The 26,547-nt window shown below is 43.3% G+C and overlaps 1 protein-coding gene across 1 annotated transcript; it reads right to left on the minus strand.

The window, feature by feature from the left end:
- Positions 1–3,533: 3,533 nt before the first annotated feature.
- LOC135208724 (very-long-chain (3R)-3-hydroxyacyl-CoA dehydratase hpo-8-like) lies at positions 3,534–25,957 on the minus strand. Its single transcript, XM_064241212.1, has 6 exons — positions 25,801–25,957; positions 23,638–23,752; positions 20,809–20,932; positions 5,445–5,550; positions 4,519–4,697; positions 3,534–3,969 (listed from the first exon to the last, which is right to left on the minus strand). Exons 1-6 carry the CDS (start codon positions 25,881–25,883, stop codon positions 3,893–3,895), a joined length of 684 nt encoding a protein of 227 aa, XP_064097282.1. The 5' UTR covers positions 25,884–25,957; the 3' UTR covers positions 3,534–3,892.
- Positions 25,958–26,547: the final 590 nt, after the last annotated feature.

Here is a 26,547-nt window from a genome sequence, read left to right on the forward strand (position 1 = left end):
ATCCTACGTCCTGGAAGTTCCTTCGCTTCTCTCTGGCGGACAAGATCTTCGAGTTCAAAGTCTTGTGCTTCGGGTTAACGACAGCCCCTCAAGTGTTCACAAGGGTCTTTTCTCTCGTGTCAAGTTGGGCCCATGCTCAGGGGATCCGTTTGCCGAGGTACCTCGATGATTGATTGGTCTTGGCAGTTTCCAGGGAGAAGCTGCTGCAAGACAGGGATCGTTGTCTTCGGTTCTGTCTGGACCTGGGCATATTAGTCAACCAGGAAAAGTTGAACCTCGTACCCACTCAAAGGATTCTCTACCTGGGCATGGTCATTGATACGACAGTGGCAAGAGTTTTCCCGTCGGATTAGAGATCGGAGAAGTTGCAGGTCGTGGCGCGCAACTTCCTCTCAAAGTCGCATCAGTCGGCTCATCAGTGGCAGGTTCTTCTGGGAGTGCTATCTTCCTAGGAGAAGCTGGTCCCTCATGGGCGTCTTCATCTTCGGTCTCTGCAATGGAGACTGGGGGAATTCTGGTCTCTGGCGGGGACTCTCCTCTGTTTATGCTCCACTGTCTTTGGAAGTGAGAGAAGACCTTCGTTGGTGGTTGGACGACCAGAATCTATTGAGGGGCGTCCCTCTGCGTTCTCTCCCTCCAGACTTCCTTCTGTTCTCGGACGCCTTCCTCGCAGGTTGGGACACCCACTCAGGCGGCCTCGTCACTTCAGGCATTCGGGGTTTGGAGGACAAGCAGCAGCATATCAACGTCTTGGAGTTGAAGGCGGCTTTCCTGGGTCTGAAGGAGTTTCGGGGGATGGTAGAGGGTCACTGTCGTTCTCATGTCGGACAACACCACGGTGGTAGCTTACATGAACAAATAGGGAGGCTTGGTTTCTCAGCAACTTCATGCCTTGACCGTCGAGCTTCACCAGTGGGCAATCAGCAATTCGGTAGAGCTCTCGGCCAGGTATATCCCAGGGAAACGGAACGTGGTCGCAGACAAACTCAGTCGCCGGGATTAGATCCCAGGAACAGAGTAGTCCCTTCATCAAGTGGTGGCAGACAAGCTTTTCCAGATTTGGGGGAGGCCCATGCTGGACCTTTTCGGGACACGCTACAACAGGAAGCTGGAGGTGTTCTGTTCAGTGGTCCCAGATCCCTTAACAGTGGCAGAAGACGCATTCCAACATCCCTGGGACAACCTGGAGATGTGTGCCTTCCCTCCGTTTTGTTTGATTCGTCAGGTTCTGAACAGGCTGAGGGGTTCACAGGGTCTCAGAATGACTTTGGTAGCCCCTCTGTGGCCTCGGGCGGAATTGTTTCCAGATCTGCTGTCGTTGTCGTCAGAGATTCCTAGGGAGATTCCCCCTTGGCGGCATCTCCTGCTTCAGCCCCCATGCAGAAAGGTTTCACCAGTCAGTAGAATCCCTGTCTCTTCACGGTTGGAGGCTATCAACTACGTATTTCGTCCGAGAGAGAGGCTTTTCTCAGAAATCAGCTGGGCACATGTCCAGCAGTCTTAGGAAGTCAACCTCCGCAGTTTACCAAGGCAAATGGGCGATCTACTGTGATTGGTGTCATAAACAGGGTTTTTTCTCCACTCGCGACCTCGATTCAGCGAATAGCAGACTTTAAACCTTCCTGAGGCTACAGGGCGGCACTGAGTTTGGCGTTACACCTGAAGGATATCGACATCTCTTCCTGGGAACTTTCCCTGCTAGTTAAGGGGTTTGAGCAGTTGAGTTCTCCTAGAGAGCTCAAGCCTCTAACGAGGGATGTTTCCTTGGTGCTTAAGAGCTTGACTAAGAGTCCATATGAGCCCTTACGTTGCTCATCTGACTGTTTTCCTTTTGGCTTTGGCATCTTCCAAAATAGGGTAGGAGAGCTCCACGGTCTGAGTTATGAGGTGAAGCACACCAGGGGATGGAAGTCAGTGTCCTTCGAATTTATCCCGGAATTCGTGGCCAAGACCCAAAATCCCTCGGTGCATGATCACAGGTTCGCTTCGTTTTCCATTCCATCACTGACTGTATTTGTGGGTGGTGATGCTCAAGAGCTTTTGTTGTGCCCTGTCCGGGCCCTGCGTTGCTATCTTAAAAGGACTCAGCACCTTAGACCAGGCTGCCGCAGACTTTTTGTTAGTACAGGTCGTACAAAGAAAGAGATAACTAAGAATACTATCTCTTTTTGGATATGGGAAGCCATCAGACAGGCATATTTGACTCTTGACGATTCCATCACCACGTTAGGGGTGTTGGTCCCTCTCTGGCTCTCAAAAAGAACTTGGCTGTACATAGAGTTCCGAGCGCTGGTACTTGGTTACGCCAGTCCACGTTCACCTCCTCCTATCTTAAGGACGTTGCCCACAAATCTATGGACAAGTTTTCCCTGGGTCCTGTGGTGGCTGCCCAACAGGTTGTGTAACTCATAGTTGCCCTTAACGGGGAACCTTTGTATCTTACCTAAGATGATTGTGTGGATGAGAGAATGAACAAGTTGGCTGGCCTCCTCCTTTCTCTATTACCTTTCCTTCTTCCTTCGGGCAGTTTAAGGAATTTACATGTCATTTGCTGGACTGATCTGATACAGGTGAGTGAGGTAGTCATACTTGTAGTGTGGTCGTGCAATATACAATATCTTACCCACTATTTAGTAGCATAGGCTCCGCTCCTGGGCAAGGAGGAGTCAGGAGTACTACAAACCATAGTGCCTTGGTTTGTTATTGGACAGTCAAAGTTTCTCTTTGGTTCCCTATACAATGGTTATCCCATATATCACTGTACGTCAGTCAGGTTCTGAGTGGTTAGATATCAGTGTATCTAGCTACTCAACGGGCTTCAGTCCCTCTCCAAGAACTATTTCTTTTGAGAGCTGGACTGGTGGGTAGGACCCCAGCCAGTCTAGGATGTCTTATACCTCCCTCCAAGTATGATGAGTCTATCCTATTGTTAAGACCGAGGGTTTGTTCGCATATGAACAAATGACAAATTTTCTAAGACAATTTGCATTTTTCATAGCTAAAAACCTGGTGTCTTAAAACAATTTGTATTTTTCATAGCTACAAACCTGAGGTCTTAACGTTATACTGCCCACCTCTAGCCGCCCCTCTTTTTGTTAAGTCATCCTGAGTTGGGAAAGACTGGCGTAGGTGATCGGCGTTTGACCACTCTTCACCCAATCTACGCATGAGTTGCCAGATATCACAAGATTCTTTGCTTTCATCAGCTTTTTAACTGGATTCAGCTAGGCGCTAGAAATGATCCTATTGTTAAGACCTCAGGTTTGTAGCTATGAAAAATACAAATTGTTTTAGAAAATTTGTCATTTGGCTCTTTTCAGCTTTTGCTCCTCAACCTACTTTCTCCTTTCACTTCTCAGTTTTTTTTATAGATATAAATTAGTTCTATTACTAATTCAGCTTTATTTACATACTCCCCTTACTTCATGCTATCTTTACATGTGCTTCTCAAATCACTACGTAGGATAAAGTATGGAAAATGATCTATCCACCAATGTGACATTAAAACCCAGTAAGTCAGAAATAAAACAAAATTCTGGACAGTTTTACTTTTTCTGTTTCATTGGTCATAACATACTACACAATTCAACTCCCATACATAAAAATATCCATACCCTGCTATAATTATTAGCTGATCTAGAAAAAAATGTACACCTGTTTAATTATGTACTCAGAACAATTCAATACAACAAATATATAATTATGCAATTTCTTTAGCAATTAAAGGATAGTTGTTCGTACCAGCATTCCACTGTAAACATGTTTTACTACTTAGGGAAAAAGCCTACAATAGTGACTAAATTTTTAGTCTGGTTTGAAGAATATTTTGCCTAAAGTAGTAGCAATTCTCAAGTGACTTCAGCACAAGAGTGATGCACATGCAGTTTAACAGTTAATCTGTCTTCTTGTGTCCACTTCCTAGAACCTTTCGACGCTGTGCCAACATGTGGGAGTACAGCATGGGGAAAACTGAAATGAGAAGCAGAATTCCACGGGAATAAAAGCTGTGAATTTGGTGTGTGTGTATATATATATATATATGTATATATATTAACAACTTGGTATAATTTACGCTTATACTACTTTCATAAAATGTAGATGTTTCCTCTTGTAGTATAAAAATGTAGATGTCTCCTCTTGTAATTTAATAAGTTCCTGTCAAATGTGAAGTCTACATCATGTAGTTTAAAAGTTATGGAAAAGGTTGAATTACTTTGTATGACCTTTGTCCTATAATTATGGCCCTAACCTCACTGTGCACAAACTTTATTAATGATTTATGGCTGCCAAATATAACGTACATTGGTCTCATATCGTTAAGTTACAAAGTATCAGGTGAGAGATATTTCCTTGATAATCCAAGTATCTTTGCTCTCAAATTGACCTGTTCTAAACTTTTTTTTTAAGAAAAGGATACACAAAACACTGAAGTGAAAGAATGTGTTGGTTAGTATCTAACAGACTAAGAAAATACCAAACATATTGGTACATAGTTACAGGTAAAAAAGTAGAACTTACCTGGTATATACATCAAGGCAAATATGATCATTGTATAGTAGAAATTAAATGTGAAGTTTATGCTGTTGGGCATGGTTGTTGAATAAATGCCAGTCTTCAGAGCAACTGGCAAAGCTGCATAAATGCACAGGAGTTCGCCCGTTATTCCCATGGGGTACAGCACGATGAACATGGTATATCTGAAAGCACACTTTTGTTAGACGCAGATTTTGACTCTCACAGACCAGTGCTGTGCTTTCCAAGATTGCTACTATATACAATCTACAAAACATCAATCATCAAATCACATCATTTTTAATAATTTTTGCTTGAAACAAAAGCCTTTTATTTAAGACATGCCCAATGTCAGACTGATGCAATTAGTTCTAGAGAATGAAAGATGTGAGCTGCTTTCTCAGTTGGGGATTCCCTTGACACAAAGGGGCATGACATTTAAATCTGCAGCAAATGCAAATGAAGTTAGTAATATATTAGCATCAGTATTGCCTAAAACTTTGGTTGGGAAAATATGTATTGAAAAAATGAAAAGTTCTTTAGTATTAAAAACACTGCCATAATAATGGCTGCATACTTTTCAAGAATTTGTTAAAGGTGAGAAACCCTTGTAGGAACATAAGCAAAACAAATGCCTTTGTTTATAATTTAAACATATATTCTTATTTATACTCTATGAAAAACAACCTTCTACATGGTGGATTTCTTCCAAGATTTAATATCTAAAAATATGAGTGGAGATATTGTTATTATTTAAACTATTCCAACATATTACTTCAACTATAACATTTATTATATATCTCTCTCTCTTTTTTTAGGTTCTTTTTTTATACTATTCATACCATTTTATATATTTAATACCATTAATTTTGTATGAATAACAAACATTCTCCAATCTGGCAGTAATGTACAGAGATCAAATCTTACCATACCTCAAAAATGTGATGATGTGTGGCACACGGTCAAGAATGTTCAGAAAGTAGAAGGCATAACGTACCACCTCAGTCACACTCCAGGCAATCAGTAATAGAGGGTAACCTGAAAATAAGAGCATCCACTTTGTAGCCATGATTAGGGTATAAACTACAGACTACTATCCCTTCAACTACCATTTTTTTTTTTTTTTTTTTCAATTCACAAAATCCACTCCCAGTTTTATTTGTTCCTTTTTGAAGTAAAATGTTTAACATAGCTCAAATTAAGACTGATTCCTTACCTGGTAATTAAGCAGGAAATAAAATACATATCCGTGATAATGGCATTGAAATAGGCATCTAATTCATCTTAACAAGTTTGGTTTTGTTTTAATATTCTGCAAAGCCCCACATTCCAACTTTTCTAATTGATACTTGAGATTTAAAAGGAAATACTAAAGTTATTTTGAGAAACATTTAAAAGAAACACAAGTAAAACTAATTTTGAGAAAACGTTTAAAAGGAGCACAAGTAAATTTCTTAGAGATATGTTAAAGGTAAAGTTTACACCACCGAACAACCCAATTCGCTCACTATTAAAATTTCCTATAGATATGTTAAAGGTACAGTTTACACCAGTCCACAACCAATTTGCTCACTATTACTACAAATTCACTCAATCTCATTTAAGCTACAGTGTACACCAGTGCACAACCCAATTTGCTCATTATTACTACAATCAGAGAGAGAGAGAGAATGATGACTACTGCCTAAATGTGAACAGGAATTTCTGATCTTGCATGATAGCTCAGCATGGAAACTAGATGACATCATCAGATGTCATCATGTTTGGCATGAGTTTTATGTAGAAACTTTTTTGCAGAGACAATGTTAAGTGCATACTGGCCATAAGAAATGAATAAAAAGTTATAAAATGACTTTATGATAAGTGATATCTCCTTTCAGGCATTCAAAATCAGAAAGAAGTATAATCAAGATTTTCTTTAACCCAATAGAAACTAAACAGATTTTACACAGCATAAAAAAAGAAATATAATTTGGTTTGAATATGATATTGTTAAACTACAATAAAGTTTTGTACATACTTACCTGGCAGATATATACTTAGCTATAGTCTCCGACGTTCCCGACAGAATTTCAAATCTCGCGGCACACGCGACAGGTAGGTCAGGTGGTCTACCTTACCCGCCGCTGGGTGGCGGATGTACGAACCACTCCCGTAAGCTTGTCAGATTTTTCTCTTCCACCTGTCTCCTGAGGGGAGGCTGGGTGGGCCATTAATCGTATATATCTGCCAGGTAAGTATGTACAAAACTTTATTGTAGTTTAACAATATCATTTTTGTACATGAACTTCCCTGACAGATATATACTTAGCTGATTGGCACCCTTGGTGGAGGGTAAGAGACAGCTCAATAATACAGGTAAGACGGGAAACAACTAATGTTGTAGGATATAAAAACCTTGGTTCTCACCTTTTCAGGATGAAGACTTCATAGATACTATCTCTGAGTCTGCATTGCCTGGAGAGCTACAGCTAGGACGTGACCTGATGCTGAAAGACTCTCGGATCTACCACTGGGGATATGTGATCCCCTATTGTGGTAGAATCCAAGTCGGATGCTGTTAGAGGGACCTTGTCCGCTTACCTAACAGATCCTTACCACTACCTCTGCAAGGAGCCAAAACCCACCAGACCACCTAACCAAAATACAAGGGTTAATTTCTTACGACAAAAAGAGGTGGCCTCCTGCAGCCTCTTTCAGACAACCAAAAAACAACAATATAAAATATAGGGTAACATATAAACAATTTACACAGGATAAGTTTCAGCTCCCTGCCCCAGCACCGAATCCGCCGATACGAAAGGACCCAAGGCGAAGCATTTATCATATGTGATTTTGTTCATGAAACTTACCTGACAGATATATATATAGCTGTATTTTCTGAAGTCCGACAGAATTTAAAAATTCGCGGCACACGCAGTGGCGGCCAGGTGGTAGTACCCTCCATTCCCGCCGCTGGGAGGCGGATATCAGGAACTATTCCCATTTTCTATTCATAATTTTTTTCTGTCGGCGCCGGTCGTAAACAAACTGTTTACAGACCTCCGACTAGGATTTTGAAACTTCATTAGCCACTTAAGTATCCTAATTATTCTTTCGATTATTAACTTGGATTTGTGGCTAGGCATACGCTATCGTAAATTTTTTCATTGCATTTGATGTCTGAAGCTAGTTAGCCTAGTTTCAGACTTTGTTGTCTGCATGGAATAAGGTGAGGCTACCGTAACTTTCGGTAGACACTCGCTTAGTATATATGACGTTTACATGTTTTCTTTGCATAAGGTAATTAGTGTAATGTGTGACTGATTACGGAAGAAGGAGGATTCAATTACGCATTTTAGAGCGTGTTAGAATCAGGAGTTTTCCTCCACAGTAAACAGAAGTTAGAAATAATGAACCTTCTAACCTCCTGTAGATTTTTTTTTTTTTGCCTAACCCTGTGGTATGGCTTACGAGCCTAGAATAAGTGTCTGCTAAAGGATTACATCAAGTAATCTTAGACTAAAGTGCTCGCTCTCCAACCAGTGTTGTGAAGTGTAGTGCCCCTTGTGTTGTGGAGGGGGCGTCAGATCGGCCCCATAATGCCTCTAGGCCTGGACTCTGTCGGACTCCCAGGACTCAGGGAGAGGCATGTCGAAAGCCGCAAAGAGGGTTACGGGGCTCCCCACCGATCTGGCGTCCCTTCGGCAGAACCTGTTGACTCTTCCCAGGCTGCTAAAGATCGGCAGGTGCGCGAATCTTGAAAGATTGCTTCTCGTCCTCCGAGGCGTCCTCCCCACACAGGGGTTGGAGTTCTCGGAAGGACTCGCCCCCCTAAAGAAGCTTTAGAGAAGAGGACGCTTCACGTCCTCTCTCTCGTCACGAGAGGATGAGAGAGTAAAGAGACCACATTTTCCCTTTAGAAGAATGCACTGGCTCTTTTCCTAAGGGGACATTTAAGGAGGCTCATTCATCTTGCCAGAAGAGTGATTTGAGCCTCCTGCGAGAACGCTCATGTATATATCATTTATACATTATTAAGGAGGCTCATTCATCTTGCCAGAAGAGTGATTTGAGCCTCCTGAGAGTGACCGCTCATGATACATCATATACATTATTAGGAGGCTCATTCATCTTGCCAGAAGAGTGATTTGAGCCTTCCTGCGAGTGAACGCCATGTATATATCACTTATACATTATTAAGGAGGTTCATTCATCTTGCCAGAAGAGTGATTTGAGCCTCCTGCGAGTGAATACGCTCATGAAGTTAGAGCTGTTTCAACCTCGCTAGCATTCCAAAAAGAATTTGGTAATCAAGGACATTCTTGATTCCACCTTTTGGAGGAGCAACTCAGTATTCGTCTCCTCTCCTCATTGCGCTCCGTATACGTTATGTAAACGTTCGCTTTACTTCGATAAAGCAAGCTGATAAGTTTTGACGGCCGGCAAGCTGCTTTGTGGGCAGTCAAACAACTTATGTCTCTGGTCGGCATAAGAAGGCAATTTAGACGTGAGGAAGCTTTTGCAGGTGCTCGACGTCCTATAAGTAGAGACATTCTCCAGGACGCTCGGCAAGCACCTTGCGGAAGACGAAAGCCATACGTCTTCCTTTAGTGTTCACACTCTTCAGGAGGAGCGTGCGGCTCTCCATGGAGACTCGCATGAGGACGTCCCTTAAAAATATTCAATGTCATACGCAAAACGCGGTTCGTCATAACATTGAGATGTTGGCAAGGTCGCTCGCCAGGACGCCTCTTGGCGGGCCTTGCATGCATCAAGGCGCTCAACGAGTTCCTCTCTGAAACGTCGTTCAGAAGACTTGGTGTTCTCTGCTCAGACACTCTCGTAGCTGGACGCTTTTCCAGGACGCTTTTGAGGACGCTCGGCAGGAAGCTTTTGAGGACGCTCAGCAGGACGCTTTACCAGCACGCTTTTGAGGACGCTCAGCAGGGACGCTTTTGTGGACATTCGCCAGGACGCTTCGGTGGAAGCTCGGCAGGACGCTAGCGAGGACGCTCGCCAGGACGCTAGCGAGGACGCTCGCCAGGACGCTAGCGAGGACGCTCGCCAGGACGCTAGCGAGGACGCTCGCCAGGACGCTAGCGAGGACGCTTTTTGAAGACGCTAGGCATCCACACGTCATGACGCTCGGTAGAGCACTTGCCAGGACGTTCTTCAGAACGATAGGCGTCCTACGCATCAAGACGTTCGGCAGGATTCCTGCAAGAACGTTCTTCAAGAGGGCGTCGTCGAAGTAGAGGAAGGAGTTTGGTCTCGTCAAGATGTCTTCTTCGCTTTCTACGAAGGGAGCGTTCAATAGAATCCATCACTTGATGAATTCCAGGAAAACTGTAAGCAGATTTCGGTGTCATAAAACGCCTCGTCTGCTTTCGGGATTGCGCTGCCGAAGGGGAACATTAAGGTCCTTCCTGTCGTAAGCCCAGTCTCTAATCAGGAATCCTGCCCTTCCTCGATTTCTGCGGGAATCGGGAAAATATATGCTCGAATTCCTGGATTAACTTCTGTCATGTAAATGGGTTAGTTTTTCATTCACAAAGATCTTCATAACATTTATCGCTTAAGCGGATAGTAACAAAATTTCGGAAGAGCTCTCATTCATTTTCAGAAACCGAACGTGGACAGTCGTTTTCCTTTCTTTCTCTCTTCCTCGTCCAGGGGGGAAAGATGTAGTAGAGAATTCGATGTTCAAATTACTACAATACTTACGTAGTTTATCTTTGCGTCATTTTGCTAACGCATGGGTTCGAGTCATATACGCATATCGTATAACCTCGCGGATAGAAGCCGAAAGAACTGTTGTTTTAATGTATTTATTTGACACTCCCTTCAACCTTCCAAGAGTTTTCGGAGTAAGAACAACTCTTCAGGTATTGTTACGACAACACCAACTCAGCTTCTGTATTTAGCGAATTCTGTTTCGTTTAAATAGGCCTGCTTGAGGAGTTTCCTTTTGCTCGATAATATCATACCTATTCCTTCGTAAAAGAGTAGCTGGCAACTCAGGGCAAGATAGTATTCTGTTCTCCATTGAAGCTTTCCTTCGAGGAAGACTTCTCCTTCACTCTTTTTGATAGAGATCGAAGGTGGTCGATCTCCAATCCTTATTTTGTTTTCTTTAAGGAAAAAATTTAGGATGGAGATCGTTGTTCAGAATACTATAAATATACTACGTATATTAACCTCGCGACATGATTCTACTAAGCAGTTGAATTGTCCGAGGGGTAGGCGCATATCCTAGTTATTCTACGGATTGCGACTTAGACGAGAAGTATTCTAATTGAACTGCAAACATCAACTCAGCTTCTGTATTTAGCGAATTTTGTTTCGTTTAAATATGCCTGCTTGAGAGTTTCCTTGGCTCGATAATTCATACCTATCCCTTCGTAAAAGGAGTAGCTGGCAACTCAGGCATATAGTGCGAGACGATGATCAAGGCTGCTGTTACTGTGATCTACGCAGTACCGGCTAGCTCGGTGTCATGCACGGTTGGTTACGTCTCTCTCCCTTGCGGGAATGGCTTAATAAACCGTCTCTTTGCCCTACAATCATGGATTTTAGCCTCGGGTTGAGGAAATTTCTAGTAATCTTGAATGATCATACCTGCCGTTTTACTTAGAAAATTTCAACAAGATATCTCTTATACTTGTTAGGTGCGGTTACCGCACGGTAACATTCTGTACGAATCTACCGCGGCATAGCACTATAATAATGCTCTCCTGCTTATGAAAAGCGCAGCCTTATTTAGGGAATTTAGGAAGCAGGCTGAGTGAGGGAATGTGGATGAGTTTGCTGGGGACCATTTCCTCGCTGGAGAAGCTTGTTTTCCCTGAATAAACAGCAATTCAGACCTCTACAATTTTCCTCACGAAGAAATTGGAATAACATCAAGATCTTGTAATTCTAATTTTCTCTCAACGGCTTGAGGATCACCTCAGGTGATAGCGAGAGGGTGCCAGACATCCGAACAGAGAACAGATGTTCTGGCACATTGTCTGAAAGAATTGGAAGCCAAATTAGTCGCTTTCCAGTTCCTCGAAGGGTGAGTTGGATCGAGTGGCCCAAATCATCTCGGATAATTTCTCAGCTCTCTCATAGCTCGAGAAGAGAGAATTGGTTATGGGCTTGGGCACGGAACGTAACGATCCTCAATAGGTTCGTTAATCTAGTGCACGTCCGTGGGGGTCTTCTCGATCGAAGGCAACAACTACTGACGTCTGAGTAATCCATCACTTAGAGTATGTCGAAAAGAGTGAAGGAGAGACTGGCACGGGGAGGGTCCTTTCGTTAAGTTTTTGCGTAATATTGAAGACGAAGGAGCTTCCTTCTTAAGTTGTTCCCTTATTCATGATCCTAGAGGATTAGCTTTAGTCGCCACATGTTGGCCTCTAAGAGGTTGGATTCACAGAGGTCAGGTAATTCAGAGAATTGTCCAAAGACCCTTCCCGAGAGAATCGGTGTAATCAAACATCGTCACTTAGTGAAGTATCTAATATCTCCTCTCTGAGTCTGAAAGCGTTCAGACTATCGAGAAGCGATAAGATCTTCAAGATTAATGGCAGTCTCTTGGCCAAGGCAAAGCAGTGCTGCCTATTTTCAGTTTTCAATCGGAGGGGGCCGTTTCTGGAGATAGTGAAGGAAATGACTGTTCCTCCACCTCGACCTCTGTGAATTTCGTTATGGTTCTATCTTTCCGTATGAAGTATGAGATAAGATAGAAGTCCTAACTGTTGTAGAATATGCAAATATGTTGTTGACGGCCTCTAGGCTCAGAGATTCGGTTCTGTCAAACAACAAAGCTTCACGATCTTTGAGGTCTGTGGAGATCTTGTATTCTCTGGATCAAAGGTTCCGGCATGGAACTTAGACGTAGTCTGAGTTTCTGATGCCAAAAGCATTTCGAACCTATCCTTTCTGCGAACTTAATACGCGTGACAGAAAGGCTAATATTCTAACCGCTCTAGCCACGGCAAGGAGGGTTAGTGAGGTTTTAGCCATCATCAGAGGTTTTGGCTTTAAAGGGGACATAATGCGGTCTGTCCGCTAAGCCTTCCGTTCTTGATAAGAACGAAAACCTGTCTGACCATTGACCCGAAGGCTTGGAGACCAAGGGTATGGCACAAATTATTGATCAAGGGCATTAGAGAGTCCTGTGCCCTGTAGGGTCTCTCAAGTTTTATCTTGATAAAACTATAGAAAGTCAAGGTCAACAGACAATCTGCGGTGTTCCGTAAAAAGACCAGACTAGTTCATGTCCAAGAACACCCTGGCATGATAGCCAAGGAGTTCTTTTAAGAGGTCTCATTCATTATGTTTGCATAAAGATTTGAGATTTTTTCTTAATATCAATGCTCAAGAGGTGAGGGCGCGGCCTCGGAAGCATTTCAACAGAGCATGACACTCAGTAACATCCTGAGTGCCACGCTTTTGCGAAGCAACTCTGGGTTCGCTTCACACTCCCGACAATCTGCGGTGTTCCGTAAAAAGACCAGACTGGTTCATGTCCAAGAACACCCTGGCATTATAGCCAAGGAGTTCTTTTAAGAAGTCTCATTCATTATGTTTGCATAAAGATTTGAGATTTTTTCTTAATATGAATGCTCAAGAGGTGAGGCGCGGCCTCGGAAGCATTTCAACAGAGCATGACACTCAGTACATCCTGAGTGCCACGCTTTAGCGAAGTAACTCTGTGTTCGCTTCACACTCCGACGGGATGTGAAGACGACATTTCAGATCCGTAAGTCGCTAGGGACCATACATCCATCCGTTAGATATATTATTGGGTGCAAGAAGCAACACGAATCCTATCCTATAGAAAAGGGATAGGTGGTGCTTTTAACTTTGAAGGGTTGGTCGCTTGAGGCGCGTTCCTTTCTTTAGCCTAGAAGTTATGGAACTAACTTTGATAGGTTAGGTCAGGTGGTGGTTTTAGCTTCGGTGCCCTCAAAAGTATGGTCATATGGTCTAGTCACATTGTGGTCACGCCCCCACCCCCGTTGACAGATCATCTAGAGCGCACCAGCATTACAGGTCTCTACCCTCGCTGGCAACTCTAGTAACGCAGAAGCAGACTTTGGTGACAGTAATCACGAAGTCGGCTATGCTAACAGGTCAGGAACCAAGATGTATATCATCTACTTAATTTAGTTTCCCAAAAATCCTATTCTGTCTCTTCCCACCATCCGAAGGTGGGATTCAGCTATATATATCTGTCAGGTAAGTTTCATGAACAAAATGTTATTGTTATAATACAATTAAGTTTGTTCATACTTACCTGGCAGATATATATAATTAAAATGCCCACCCACCTCCCCTCAGGAGACAGTGGCACTGATAAAATATGAATAGAAAATGGGAATAGTTCCTGATATCCGCCTCCCAGCGGCGGGAATGGGTACTACCACCTGGCCGCCCCACTGCGTGTGCCGCGAATTTTTAAATTCTGTCGGACTTCAGAAAATACAGCTATATATATATCTGCCAGGTGTTAAGTTATGAACAAACTTAATTGTATTATAACAATAACATTTTTTACATCACGTAGGTAGTGGTTTGCGAAAACCGATTGGCATCTCCAAAAAGTCGCCTCCATCAAGTTCCGCACAGACAGATATTTTTTCTGAATGCAAGCGAAGTTGCGATGGCTCTCACCTCGTGAGCTTTCACTTTTAGTAGTCTAAAATGATCTTCCTTACAGGCAACATGTGCCTCTGTAATAAGACTTCTCAGAAAAAAGGAAAGAGCATTCTTCGACATGGGCCGAGTGGGGTCCTTTACGGAGCACCAAAGCACATCTTGATTAGCCTTAAGTTGTTCCTTCCTCTTAAGGAAATACTTCATAATTCTCATAGGGCAAAGAGTTCTTTCAGGCTCTCCCCTCTAGAAAAGATAAAACTACGAACTTCAAAGCTCCTGGGCCAAGGGCGGGATGGGTTTTCATTCTTTGCAGGAAACTTGGAAGAAATGAACACACCATAGAATCTTCCTTAAACCCTACATTGCCCTCAATAGCTTGGAGCTCACTCACTCTTAGCTGTAGCTAGGGCCAAAAGGAAGATAGCCTTCTTCGTCAAATCCTTGAAAGAGGCTAAGCCAGGAGGTTCGAATCTAGACGATCCAAGGAATTGTAGGACTACGTCTAGATTCCAGTTCGGTACTACATGAGGACGCTTAATGGTTTCAAATGATCTAATAAGATCATGCAGGTCCTTATCATCGGATATATTTAAGCCTCTATGCCGAAATACCGCCGCTAACATACTGCGGTATCCCTTAATAGTTGACACAACCAGATGACATTCTTCTTTGAGGAAAATAAGGAAATCCGCAATTTGGGTCACAGAGGTACTGAAGAGGAAATGTTCTTCCTCTTGCACCAACGTCTGAATACATCCCACTTTGACTGGTATACACGCAAGGTGGAAGGTGTCCTCGCTCTTGCGATTGCTTTAGCAGCTGTTGCTGAAAAGCCTTTCGCTCTGACCAAACTTTGGACAGTCTGAAACCAGTCAGACTGAGAGCGAGGAGATTTTTGTGGTACCTGTCGAAGTGGGGTTGTCTGAGTAGATCGCTCCTTAGCGGGAGCGATCTTGGAAGGTCCACCAACCATTCCAGTACCTCTGTGAACCATTCTTGGGCCGGCCAAAAGGGAGCGATTAAGGTCATTCTCGTTGAATCGGACTCTACGAACTTCTTGATGGTTAGCCCCAGGATCTTGAAGGGGGGAAACGCGTAGACGTCGAGTCCGTTCCAGTCTAGAAGAAGAGCATCTATTGCTACTGCCTCTGGATCCGATATCGGAGAGCAGTAAGGATCCAGCCTCTTGTTCTTTGACGTGGCAAAGAGGTCTATGTGTGGCCTGCCCCATAACTTCCACAGGCTCTGGCATACATCCAGATGAAGGGTCCACTCTGTGGGAAGGACCTGATCTTTCCTGATGAGGAGATCGCTCTTACATTCCTTTCTCCCTGCACGAACCTGGTGAGAAGCTTGATTCCTCTTTCTTCTGCCCACAGAAGAAGGTCTCTTGCTGTCTCGTACAGGGAGAAGGCGGAATGCGTCCCCCCCTGTTTCCTGATGTATGCCAGAGCTGTAGTGTTGTCCGCGTTGACCTGCACTACCGATCTTCTGACTTTGGGCTCGAAAGCCTTCAGAGCCAACCACACAGCCATCAACTCCTTTCTGTGATGTGCAGGCTACCTGGTCCCCACCCAGGCACCTGACACTTCGCTGGTTCCCAGAGTTGCACCCCACCCCATGTCCGACGCGTCGGAGAACAACACCAGGTTGGGGGTCTGTGATTGAAGAGACAGTCCCTTCGCAAAGAGGTTGGGATCTGTCCCCCACCCATAAGAGATGTTTCTTGATGTCCTGGGATAACGAGGAGAACGTCAAATCCTGAGAACGACGACTCCAATTCCGATGAAGAAAGAATTGGGAGTGGTCTCATGGTGCAACCTTCCTAGGGAAACGAATTGCTCCAGAGAGAGCGTCCCCAGCAGACTCATCCACTCCCTCACTGTGCATACTTCTTTCCCTAAGAAGGTTGTTACTCTCTTGAATCCTCGGGCTATCCTTTCCTGCGAGGGAAAAGCCCGAAAACTCAGAGAGTTCATCTGTATCCCGAGGATACACACACTCTTGCTCGGGAATTAGTGATGACTTCTTGAAATTGACGAGAAGTCCCAAAGCCTTCGTCAATTCTAAAGTTACGTTGTAAAGATTCCTTTCAAACAACGATCTTCTGAATTGGCCCTTATTAGCCAATCGTCGAGGTACATGGATATCCTCACCCCTTTCAAATGAAGCCATTGAGCCACATTCCTCAAAATCCCTGTGAACACTTGAGGGGCCGTCGAGAGGCCGAAACACAGAGCCCTGAACTGAAAAATTTTCCCCCCCATCATGATCTGAGAAACTTCCTCGAGGAAGGATGGATCGGTACGTGGAAGTAAGCGTCCTGTAAATCCAAGGAAACCATCCAGTCCCCTGGACGAAGTGCTGCCAGCACTGATGAAGGCGTTTCCATCGTGAACTTCTTCTTTTCTATGAAGAAGTTCAAGGCGCTTACATCCAACACCGGTCTCCATCCCCCTGAGGACTTCGGAACTAGGAAAGGCGGTTGTAGAAGCCCGATGAATGATGGTCTGTCACTAGTTCGATAGCCCCTTCTCCAGCATCTGATCTACTGCTAGATGGAGAGCTTGATTCATGATGGGGTGGTCTGTACCTGGCCGTCAGTTCCCTTGGGATGGTCGTCAAGGGAGGTCTTTCGACGAAAGGGATGAGGTAACCTCTCCTCAAAATAGAAAGGGTCCAAGGATCCGCCCCTTTTTGGCCCAGACTTCTGCAAACTCTAAGAGTCTGGCGCCCACCGTTGATTGAAGGACTTGCAAGTTATTTGGGGGCTTTAACAGACTTGGCAAAAGTCTTACCCCTTCTTGAAGGTCTACGACCTCTAAACGTAGAGGTTCTTGATGAAGATGCCCTCGAAAGGGTTCTCGAACACTTGCCTTTTCCTTATTAGCCTTGGTAGGGAAGGAAGGGCGAGGTTTTCTTGCCGACTGTGCCAAAAGGTCCTGGGTGGCTTTGGCCGAAAGTGACCTCGAAATGTCCTGCACTCGATGTTTCGGGAACAACTGAGTAGACAGAGGAGCAAACAGCAAAGAAGACCTCTGAGCATGGGAGACCGACTTCGTTAAGAAGGAACAATAAACCGACCTCTTCTTCACGATCCCGGCCCCCATAAAGGGAGGCGATTTCACTCGCTCCGTCTCTTACCGACTTGTCCATACAAGACAAAACACACATAAGATCTTCTGGCGAAATTGACTCTGGCACTTCAATTTTCTTGGCTAGGACTCCCAACGACCAATCAAGGAAGTTAAATACTTCTAGCACTCTAAACATACCTTTGAGCAAATGATCCAATTCATTCATTGCCCAACAAGTCGTCTTAGCAGAGTTAAGGGCAGTTCTCCTTGTCGAATCTACCAGTGCCGAAAAATCCGAATCAGCCGAAGACGGTCGACCCAATCCTAAGGGCTCTCCTGTTTCGTACCAGAAACCAGCGCGTCCTGATAACTTCGAAGGAGGAAAAGCGAACATCGTTTTCCCCGCTTCTTCTTTGGAAGCCATCCAGGAACCAAAAACTCCTCAGTGCCTTCTTCATAGAAAGAGTTGGCTTCATCCTCACACAAGAAGAACTCATCGCTGTCTTCGCCGTTGAAAAAAGTGAGTGAGGAGAAGGAGGAGCCGTAGGCGTAAGGGAATACCCAAAAACTTGTAAAAGTAGCTCTGTAAGCTTCTTGTAAGAAGAGACAGCAGCAGAAGTGTTCGGTTCCTCATCCGAACCTTCTAGGACGTCTTGTCGAGGCGAGTGCGGAAGATCCTTAGGTGACGAAGGGATCCTAGCAGGAGTTGAGCGAGAGGTTGGAGAACGCCCTCTCTTAGAAGAGTTCACATCCACTGGAGAACGATGAGAAGATCTGGGAAGTCTACGATGAGACTCCCTCTCGAGGTATACTGAATCTCAGCCGAAGGAGAGGTAGGGCTCCTACTCCGAGAATCCTCGGAAACATCCACAGGGCGCTTACGAGGAGGCGAGCGCCTACTATACTCTATGCGCCTATCCTGAGGCGAGTGGCTGCCAGGAGAGAAGAGCGCCATATCGAGAGCAGAGCGCTTGCGCGGCTCTCCATACCTGTCCAGTGCGTACGATCAACGGAAGTCCGACTGGAAGGCGAAATGCGCCTACTAGGAGAAGGGCTGCTTGCGAGACTCTTGACGTCTAACAAGAGGGTAACATTCAGGAGAAGGGCGCTTCAAAACTAACGAGCGCCTACTTGGAGAAGGGTGCTTCCGGGATTCCTGGTGCCTACCAAGAGACAAACGGTCAGGCGAAGTGCGCCTAGAAGCGGGGGCGAGAGAGCCGCCTACACGGAGAAGGGCGCTTGAAAGGACTCTTGTTGTCTGCCCCTAGGAGAATAATCAGGAGTATGACGCCTTAAAAGAGACGAGCGCCTACTAGGAGATCTATGTGCAGTAGGCTCTTGGCGCCTACCTTGCGGGGAGCGGCTAACAGTAGGCCGTCTATCATGCACACGACTCCTACCAGACTCTAGATGCCTGTCAGGAGAGAAGTCACGATCCGACACTCGAGGAAGATTAGACATCTGGAAGAAGAACGCCTACTTGTATAAGGGCGGCCTTCTAGAATCTTGAGGCTGCTGAGGAGAAGTTTCACGCGAGGGAGTTGAAGAAAACGCGTGATGAGCAGGTGCAGTGCGCTTACCGGAAGCGGGAATCCAATCTGGAGAAAAAAACTTCTTTCTCCATAGAGCGTCCTACCGATGTTTGGCGTCTTGAAATCGAAAGAGAGCCAGGCGAGCGAGGGCGCTCACGCGAGCGAGGGCGCTCACGCGAGCCCCCACCTTCATACGAAACCTCACCATATGAAGGAGAACGATCCTCTGAAGAGCGGCGCCTAGATCTCTTGATCGGAAGAGAAACGTCCTTCTTCCTACGTGATCTAACTGCTAGAGAGTCTGCTAGCGCCGTGATCTGAGCTTGAAGTCCCGCGAGTACTCTCGTAGGAGAATCTTCTTGTTCTTCCTCGGAAGCAGGCGCCGAGCGCGGAGCGCGAGAAGAAGAACGATCACAGGATTTCTTGGGTTTCTTCGCCTCCACCGACGATTCTTCCGGGAAAAACTCCGGACTAGAAGCCAAAGGACTGCAGGGAGCCTTCCAAGCTCTCTTCAACGGGCGCGACGCATCCGGGGAGTTCCAACCTCTCTTCGGAGAGGGAGACGACGAAGAGGAGAAGCAGTGGCGTAGTTAGGAGCTCCTTCTTGTAGCGATCCGAGGCAGCCTGGGAGCGTACTTCAGGATCTGCCGAGGGGACGCCTGACCGGTGGGGGCTCTCCCTAGCCCTCCTGCGGCTTTCGACTTTCCTACTCCACTGGAACTGGGAGTCTGGAAGAGGTCTAGGCCTAGAGGCACTAAGGAGCCGGTCAGACGCACCCTCCACAACACTGGGGACACTGACCCTGATCACTAACACTCTCCTTACCTTCCAACTGACGAATCTTTTGATCCGTAGAACGATTCTTGGCTTTCAGAGCTGCCGCCTCCGAAGGCGAATCTTCGGCTTCGGTGCGGGGAGCCGGGGCTGCAACTTGGGAGAAGGTTCTAATTCTACGTTAGTACTATTAGGATCCACATCCAACTCACTCATTCTAGATCTGCTAGAACTTCTAGAGGAAGCCTTACGCACTCTATCACGTTCCAACTTCCTAACATAAGAAGAGAGAGCCTTATATTCTTCTTCATTTAATCCCTTACATTCATTACAAGGGTTAGCAAAAGCACATTCATTCCCCCTGCATTTCATGCAAACCGTGTGGGGGTCTACCGAAGCTTTCGGCAGAGACCTCACCTTACATCCTTCATTCACGCAAACCCTAAACAAAACGAAGTTTTAACTACCGATTCTAGATCAGACATCGTTAAAGAAAATCAAACTCAAAATCAAACCGGTCCACAATCAGCGTATGCCAAGCCAACAAGCGAATACGTCACCAAAAATATAAGTCCAAAGCGAGAATCGAAAAAACTATCGAGAGGAACCGACAACAGTTGTTATCGTTCCCGACGACAGAGAAAAATCTGACAAGCTTACGGGAGTGGTTCGTACATCCGCCACCCAGCGGCGGTAAGGTAGACCACCTGACCTACCTGTCGCGTGTGCCGCGAGATTTGAAATTCTGTCGGAAACGTCGGAGACTATACTAAGTATATATCTGTCAGGGAAGTTCATGTACAAAATTATGAAATTAAGGCTGTCCAGTCAAGCACTAGGGCACTTGGAATTAATTGCTTTGGGTACTGACAAGAGGAGGTTGGATAGCAAGAAAACAAGATCTAGAAAAGATGAAGTACAGTACAAGGAGTGCAAGGTGGAACATGGAGAAAAACCAACAGATGCACAGAGTAGTATCAGTTAGAGTGGTTGGACAGTAAAACTGGAGAAAGGAAGTGGGAATAGAGTTAAAAGTAAAATGCTAAAAATTTTGTGCAGCTGAGGACAAAGGGATGCTGAAAACACTATTTAGTAATGGCTACAGTGCACTATGTGAGGTGTACTGACAGCACTAACCCAATGGGAAGGGAGGGGGGTAGTATGGCTACTCATTGTCAGAATTAGGGGGGTTAGTATGGATGTTCATTGGGAGATAACATCAAAACCTGCCAGAAAAGTTGACCTGTATAAGCCATACATCTCTTTCCTTAAATGCTTACCAAAGCTTGTCTGGCTCTCTCTGAATGTATGTAGAATAGGCCAGAGAGCAACTAATCTTGACAGTACTTGAGGGAACACAACACCAACTCTTGAAGGTACTAATCCTACAGCAGAATGGACAACCTGGAATATTTGTAATAATAAAAGGGTATTATTTTCTACATGAAAATGACAGATTCCTTGCTTTACATTCTTAGTTTTTTAACTGGTTTCCAGCTGGCGCTAGTAGATTATCCTTTTGTTAAGACAGAAGGTTTGTTGTGTATGAAGTGAAATTTACTGTGAGAGGGAGAGAGAGTGTGTGTGTGAAGTGAAATTTACTGAGAGAGAGAGAGAGAGAGTGTGTGTGGTGTGTGTGTGTGTGAGTGAATCATACTGTGAAGAAAGAGAGAGAGAGAGAGACGAGAGAGAGGAGAGAGAGAGTGTGTGTTTGTGTGGGTGTTGTGAAGGAAATAAATTTACTGAGACGACGAGAGAGCGAGAGAGTGGTGTGTGTGTGGTGAAGTGAAATAAATTTACTGAGATGAGAGGAGAGAGAGAGAGAGAGTGTGTGTGTGTGTGTGTGTGTGAAGTGAAATAAATTTACTGAGAGAGAGAGAGAGAGAGAGAGAGTGTAGCGTGGTGTTGTGTGTGAAGTGGAAAAAATTTATGAGAGAGAGAGAGCGAGTGTGGTTGGTCGTGTGTGTGAAGTGAAAATTTTATAGAGAGAGAGAGAGAGAGAGAGTGTGTGTGTGTGTGTGTGTGTGAGTGAAATAAATTTACGAGAGAGAGAGAGAGCGAAGAGTGTGTGTGTGGTGTGTGTGTGAATGTGAAATAAATTTACTGAGAGAGAGAGAGGAGAGAGGTGTGTGTGTGTGTGTCCCTGTGGGAACTCCCAAGTTGAAATAAAAATTTACTGAGACGAGAGAGAGAGAGAGTGTGTGTGTGTGGTGTGTGAAGTGAAATAAATTTACTGTCAGAGAGAGAGAGAGAGCGTGTGTGTGTGTGCCGGTGTGTGAAGTGAAATTTACTGAGACGAGAGAAGAGAGAGAGTGGGTGTATATGGTGTGTGTGTGTGAAGTGAAATAATTTACTCTGAGAGAACGAGAGAGGAGAGTGTTTGTGTTGTGAATGTGTAGTGTGTGTGAAGTGAAATAAATTTACTGAGCGAGAGAGAGAGAGCGTGGGTGTGTGTGTTGTGTTGAAGCTGAAATTTATGGAGAGAGAGAGAGAGAGAGTGTTGTGTGTGTGTGTGGAAAACAACTGCAAGTGAAAGTAAATTTTATATCTGAAGATGTGTAAGTGTTAACGGATGACAAGTACGTGGAGAAAGTGAAATAAAATGTATACTGAGAAGAGATAGAGAGAGAGAGAGAGAGAGTGTGTGTGTGTGTGTGTGTGTGAAGTGAAATTTACTGAGAGAGATTGTGTGTGTGTGTTTTTTTTTCTCCTTACTATTACCAGAATTATTTTTATAATGCTCTATAGCACAAATTTATATTTACTTTTAGAAACAATTCATCTGTGTGCAATAAGAGACCGAGTACTGTATGCATATTCAAGTACATACCTAAAACAGTATGGTATGCATTGTACATGGTTACTGTATAATTAACAATTAATCTACATATTTACATCAGTAAGATATCTCCAAAGCAACAGAAAGGTTTCCCTAAATATGCAATGATGGCAAGACTATATCATAGGAAAGAGAAGGGAATGTAAACCTCAAGGCAAGTTTTTGTCACAACTAGTTTTTTCACCGTCATATAAACCAGTTTTTGTTGTAGGCCAATGGTAAAAAATGGAGGAGAAAAGGTCACTAATACTGGACTCAAGATTTTGCTTCATACACTTGGCATTTCAAACCGAGGACTTTCAGTAAAATATATTTTTATAAAAAATGCTTTTTTAACCCAATTTTTAAGCAAAATCATTAATGCTCAGCAAAATTTTGAAATGTCAAACCGAATATGGGAATTACTGGCGCGTATTTATAGTCAACTGTTTAAGTTAATCAATTAGACATCTCCCAGAGATAAAAGATAATGAATGAAGTTGTCATTGTTTTATCTGTCTGCCTTACAAGTATTACCAACATATTTACAAGTCATTACAGTTGTGTCCATATGATCTCATAATAACCTGATGCTTTCTAGAATGATGCAAGGTTCCTATTCCTATTTTTGGGTGGTTCCCAAACTGAATATAACTTTCTACTGACCAGAATGATATAAAAAGCATTTGAATAAAATCATCATAAGTCAATTTATACCAAAGTACTCAGGCACATGAACAAAGTTGGAAAAATAAATGATTGCATAGTAATATTCATTACCAACATAAATATATATAGAATAACACTGCAAGATAATCTAAAACCAAGTCAAGAAGTTTACTGATAAGGCAAATACTCTCCATGGGTTGTTTAACTTAGCAGCACCCAAAACTGTCTCAGTAACTATCATATACTATATGTAAATGACCTAAGGCCTAGAGCTACTAATATTATACTACATGTAAAATACAAAGTTGTAATATTACAGTGAAAAAAATGCATAATACAGAACTTTTTATCCTCCAATAATTAATGATAACAGCCATAAAGAAAATTAAACACAATCCAAAAGAACAGTAAAAGTACAGATAACTTGCTATAATGGAAATGTAAAAATTCATTATGATATACCAAGACTAAAACTAGTGAAAGTGGTTTACAACTTTACAGTAATCTCTTTAAGGAAAAAAAATTACGCTAAATCATCAACTGTCTCATGAAAATAACACTGTTACCTTATCTATAAATAATTTATAAGACTGTACCCAATTTAAATTTGTTATCACCTCACCTCCAATATTGCAAGAGTCTGGAATATCTTTAGAACCTCATGTGTACTTCCCCACAGTCCAGTACGGCCCTCGTGAAACAAGTGATGAACGGTCTGGACCAGCACAATTAACCACCTATGAAATGTTCAAAATGTGAGAGATTTTAACCTTTGTACAAAGAAGGTGGGTCATCCACACGATTCTATTTCTTAACTAAAAATACAACATATTACTATGCTACACTGTAGTTTCAATTTCACTTAGCATCAAATGTCAAGAAGATTACACAGAATAAATATTTTACATAGGTGTATTCCTGGTGTGATCTAGAATTGGTGACTGAAGGTTAGAAAAAAGATGGTTAATAGGTAATGAGTACGTAGATAGTGGCAAGACACTGCCCAGTATTTCCTTTCAACAGTTGAGTTAGTATGATGAAAATATGCTTCTTTAAAATCTGGCATTTGTTCAAACAAGAATACAAATCATCCCTATTTGAGACTTATTCCTAATATGGAAGAATTATCTTACACAACTGACTAGCAATCTTCTGAAAACTAGAACATGCAAGGTTGTGAAGATGTCAAGTTTCTCAGTCTGCCATAGCAACAAAATGCTGAAAGGATGGTAAAAACCCTCTCACAATGTTTGAATTCCTGGTTGTAAACACAAGCAGGGGTGAGCTGGCTTCTACAACCTTCTATACAGCATGGCATTGGAAACATAAGGGCTGACAGGGCCCTTTGCCAGCATTAAGTACTCTAGGAAAGGTTTATGGAAGCAGTGTCTTTCCCATTTATGGTTGAGGAAAATAAAAGGTCAGTAAGCTGAAAGATCCAATGATAAATGAAAGTATCTAAAACCATTTATGCCAAATGAAAGGGAGGTGGATTGCTGACAGGCGAGTCAAGCGGCACCTAAATTACAGCAATTAACCATATCAACATGCTTGAATGACTATTTTCAGCTCATAGCAATGAAAAATCTATAAAATGCTCTGGTTTGTACAGTCTAGAATTCATCCATATTGTTTAGTTCTAGAAATTTCATCTTTTAATTAGATACAAAGCAAAAACACTACTGATTAGCAAATCTCATACAGACTTCCCACCCCATCCTCCCCTTCAGGTGGATAGAACTTTGCTGAAAGAGTCTGATGTGTTAACTATTCTAGGGATAACTTGACTCGCATATAACTTTGGAGAAACATGAAAGTTTCAGCTAATGCTGTACGAAAGTTGGGTATTGTTCCTAAGGCTTCATATATTTATAACAGTAATAAAATCAATGCAACCTGTTTTAGGTCGTTTGTATTTCTTTTACTAGAATATTGTTCTGTGGTGAGGATGTCTGCTTCTGCCAGAGATTTATCTCTTTTCTATTGAGTGGCAGGTTTCTGTTACCTAATAGTAGTAATAGTTGTGACATGGAACATCAATGGATGGTCGCTCGTTTGTCACTTTTTCATAAGCTGCATTTCAACACATAACTGTCGAGACCAACAAGATTTGCTGGACAGCAGCACCAATATACTGTACATATGCCTTAGCTAAGGTTAGGTTAGGCAGTCGCAACGTAACAAGACATTTTGAAGTAAGAATAAGGTATAGTTCATATTAGCTTAAAGCCCACCCTACCTGGTCAAGTAGTACGCAGAATCCTAAAATTTGGCTATGTCAAAGCCCAGCCCTGGGGGACTTTCTCCCAATCAGTGTTTAAGGTCAAGTGAAAAAATGGGAGTTGGAGCGGTTGGACAGCATGGCTGATGAAAATTATGCTAAAATGGCTAATCTTAATGCTGAAGGGACGTTGCAAGTAATAGTGTAATGTTGCCTACAGTACACCACGTGTGGTGCACTAGGTATCGACAACAGGGTACCTTCCTACGGGAGAATAAGGATTTAGCCAACCATTACCGGCACCTAGGTTAAGCTATTTCATAAAACATGTTCCTGTTACCACCAGCTACATAGCCTAGTATCAATAACATTCACTTACCTGGATCAACTTGCTTTCATAGGTCACCTCAATGCCATAAATCTACGTCTGACCTGACCCAAAGATTTGCTACTAGCTAACCTATGACCCGAGATTCCAACGAAAAATCACCCACTAGTAGCTAGCCTCCTATACTCTTCATGCAATTATCACAAACTTTCTCTCTCCCTTTACAATTTACTCACCCAGCGCTGAGAAACACATTATAAAATATTAAATAAACGTTCCCAGGTGAGCTGGGGTCGTTTTTTTTAGTTCCTTCGGCCATGGTGAAGGAGGCGACAGACGACCAGTTGATCAAAGGTTGGACTTCATCTGATCTGTCTGCGGGTGAAAGTAATGCTTATATGTCGAGTAAAATGCCACTGGCTCGTTTATTAAGTTGGAACTTCACATTATGTGCAACGGAAAACAGTCCTTTAGCCATGTTTACTACATTTTGTATCCTGCATTCACAAATTGAGTGTTATGAGAAAAAAATTGTTTTGGCGTTTAGGTAAATTGCATTAAATTGCCTCATGATAAAACAGAATGATTCTAAATAATTCACTCTGCATGAAGCAGAAAACAGTTTTGTCGTGTTTACTTAATGTGTTCGTATCCTGTATCCACAAATCGCATGATATTGGAGAAACCAATTATTATTGGTATTTGAATAGTTTGCGTTAAAATATATCCTGATAAAACAGAATACTTCTAAACAATTCACTCAGGTATATGGAACAGAAAACAGCACTATTTCCGTTTTTATACGTGTGTTCGTATGATGCATTTCAAAAGCGCAATATTGGAGAAACCAGTTAGTTTGGCATAATGATGTTCTGTCCGCATGATTTTATCCTGCTAAACAGGTATATCGTAAACAATTCACCTTATATGAAACGCAAAACAGTCATTTGGAGTTACCATGTGTTCGTATCCTTCATTCACAG

Source organism: Macrobrachium nipponense, chromosome 35 (genome assembly GCF_015104395.2).
Source record: "Macrobrachium nipponense isolate FS-2020 chromosome 35, ASM1510439v2, whole genome shotgun sequence".
NCBI classification, from domain to species: domain Eukaryota; kingdom Metazoa; phylum Arthropoda; class Malacostraca; order Decapoda; family Palaemonidae; genus Macrobrachium; species Macrobrachium nipponense.

Excerpts from the sequence above, each read along its gene's own strand:
- LOC135208724 (XM_064241212.1), bottom strand. The coding sequence starts at position 25,883 with ATGGCCGAAGGAACTAAAAAAAACGACCCCAGCTCACCTGGGAACGTT. Across the intron at positions 20,933-23,637 it reads AGACTCTTGCAATATTGGAG|GTTGTCCATTCTGCTGTAGG; the intron begins GTGAGGTGATAA and ends CAAATATTCCAG. Across the intron at positions 5,551-20,808 it reads AGAGAGCCAGACAAGCTTTG|GTTACCCTCTATTACTGATT; the intron begins GTAAGCATTTAA and ends TCTTATTTTCAG.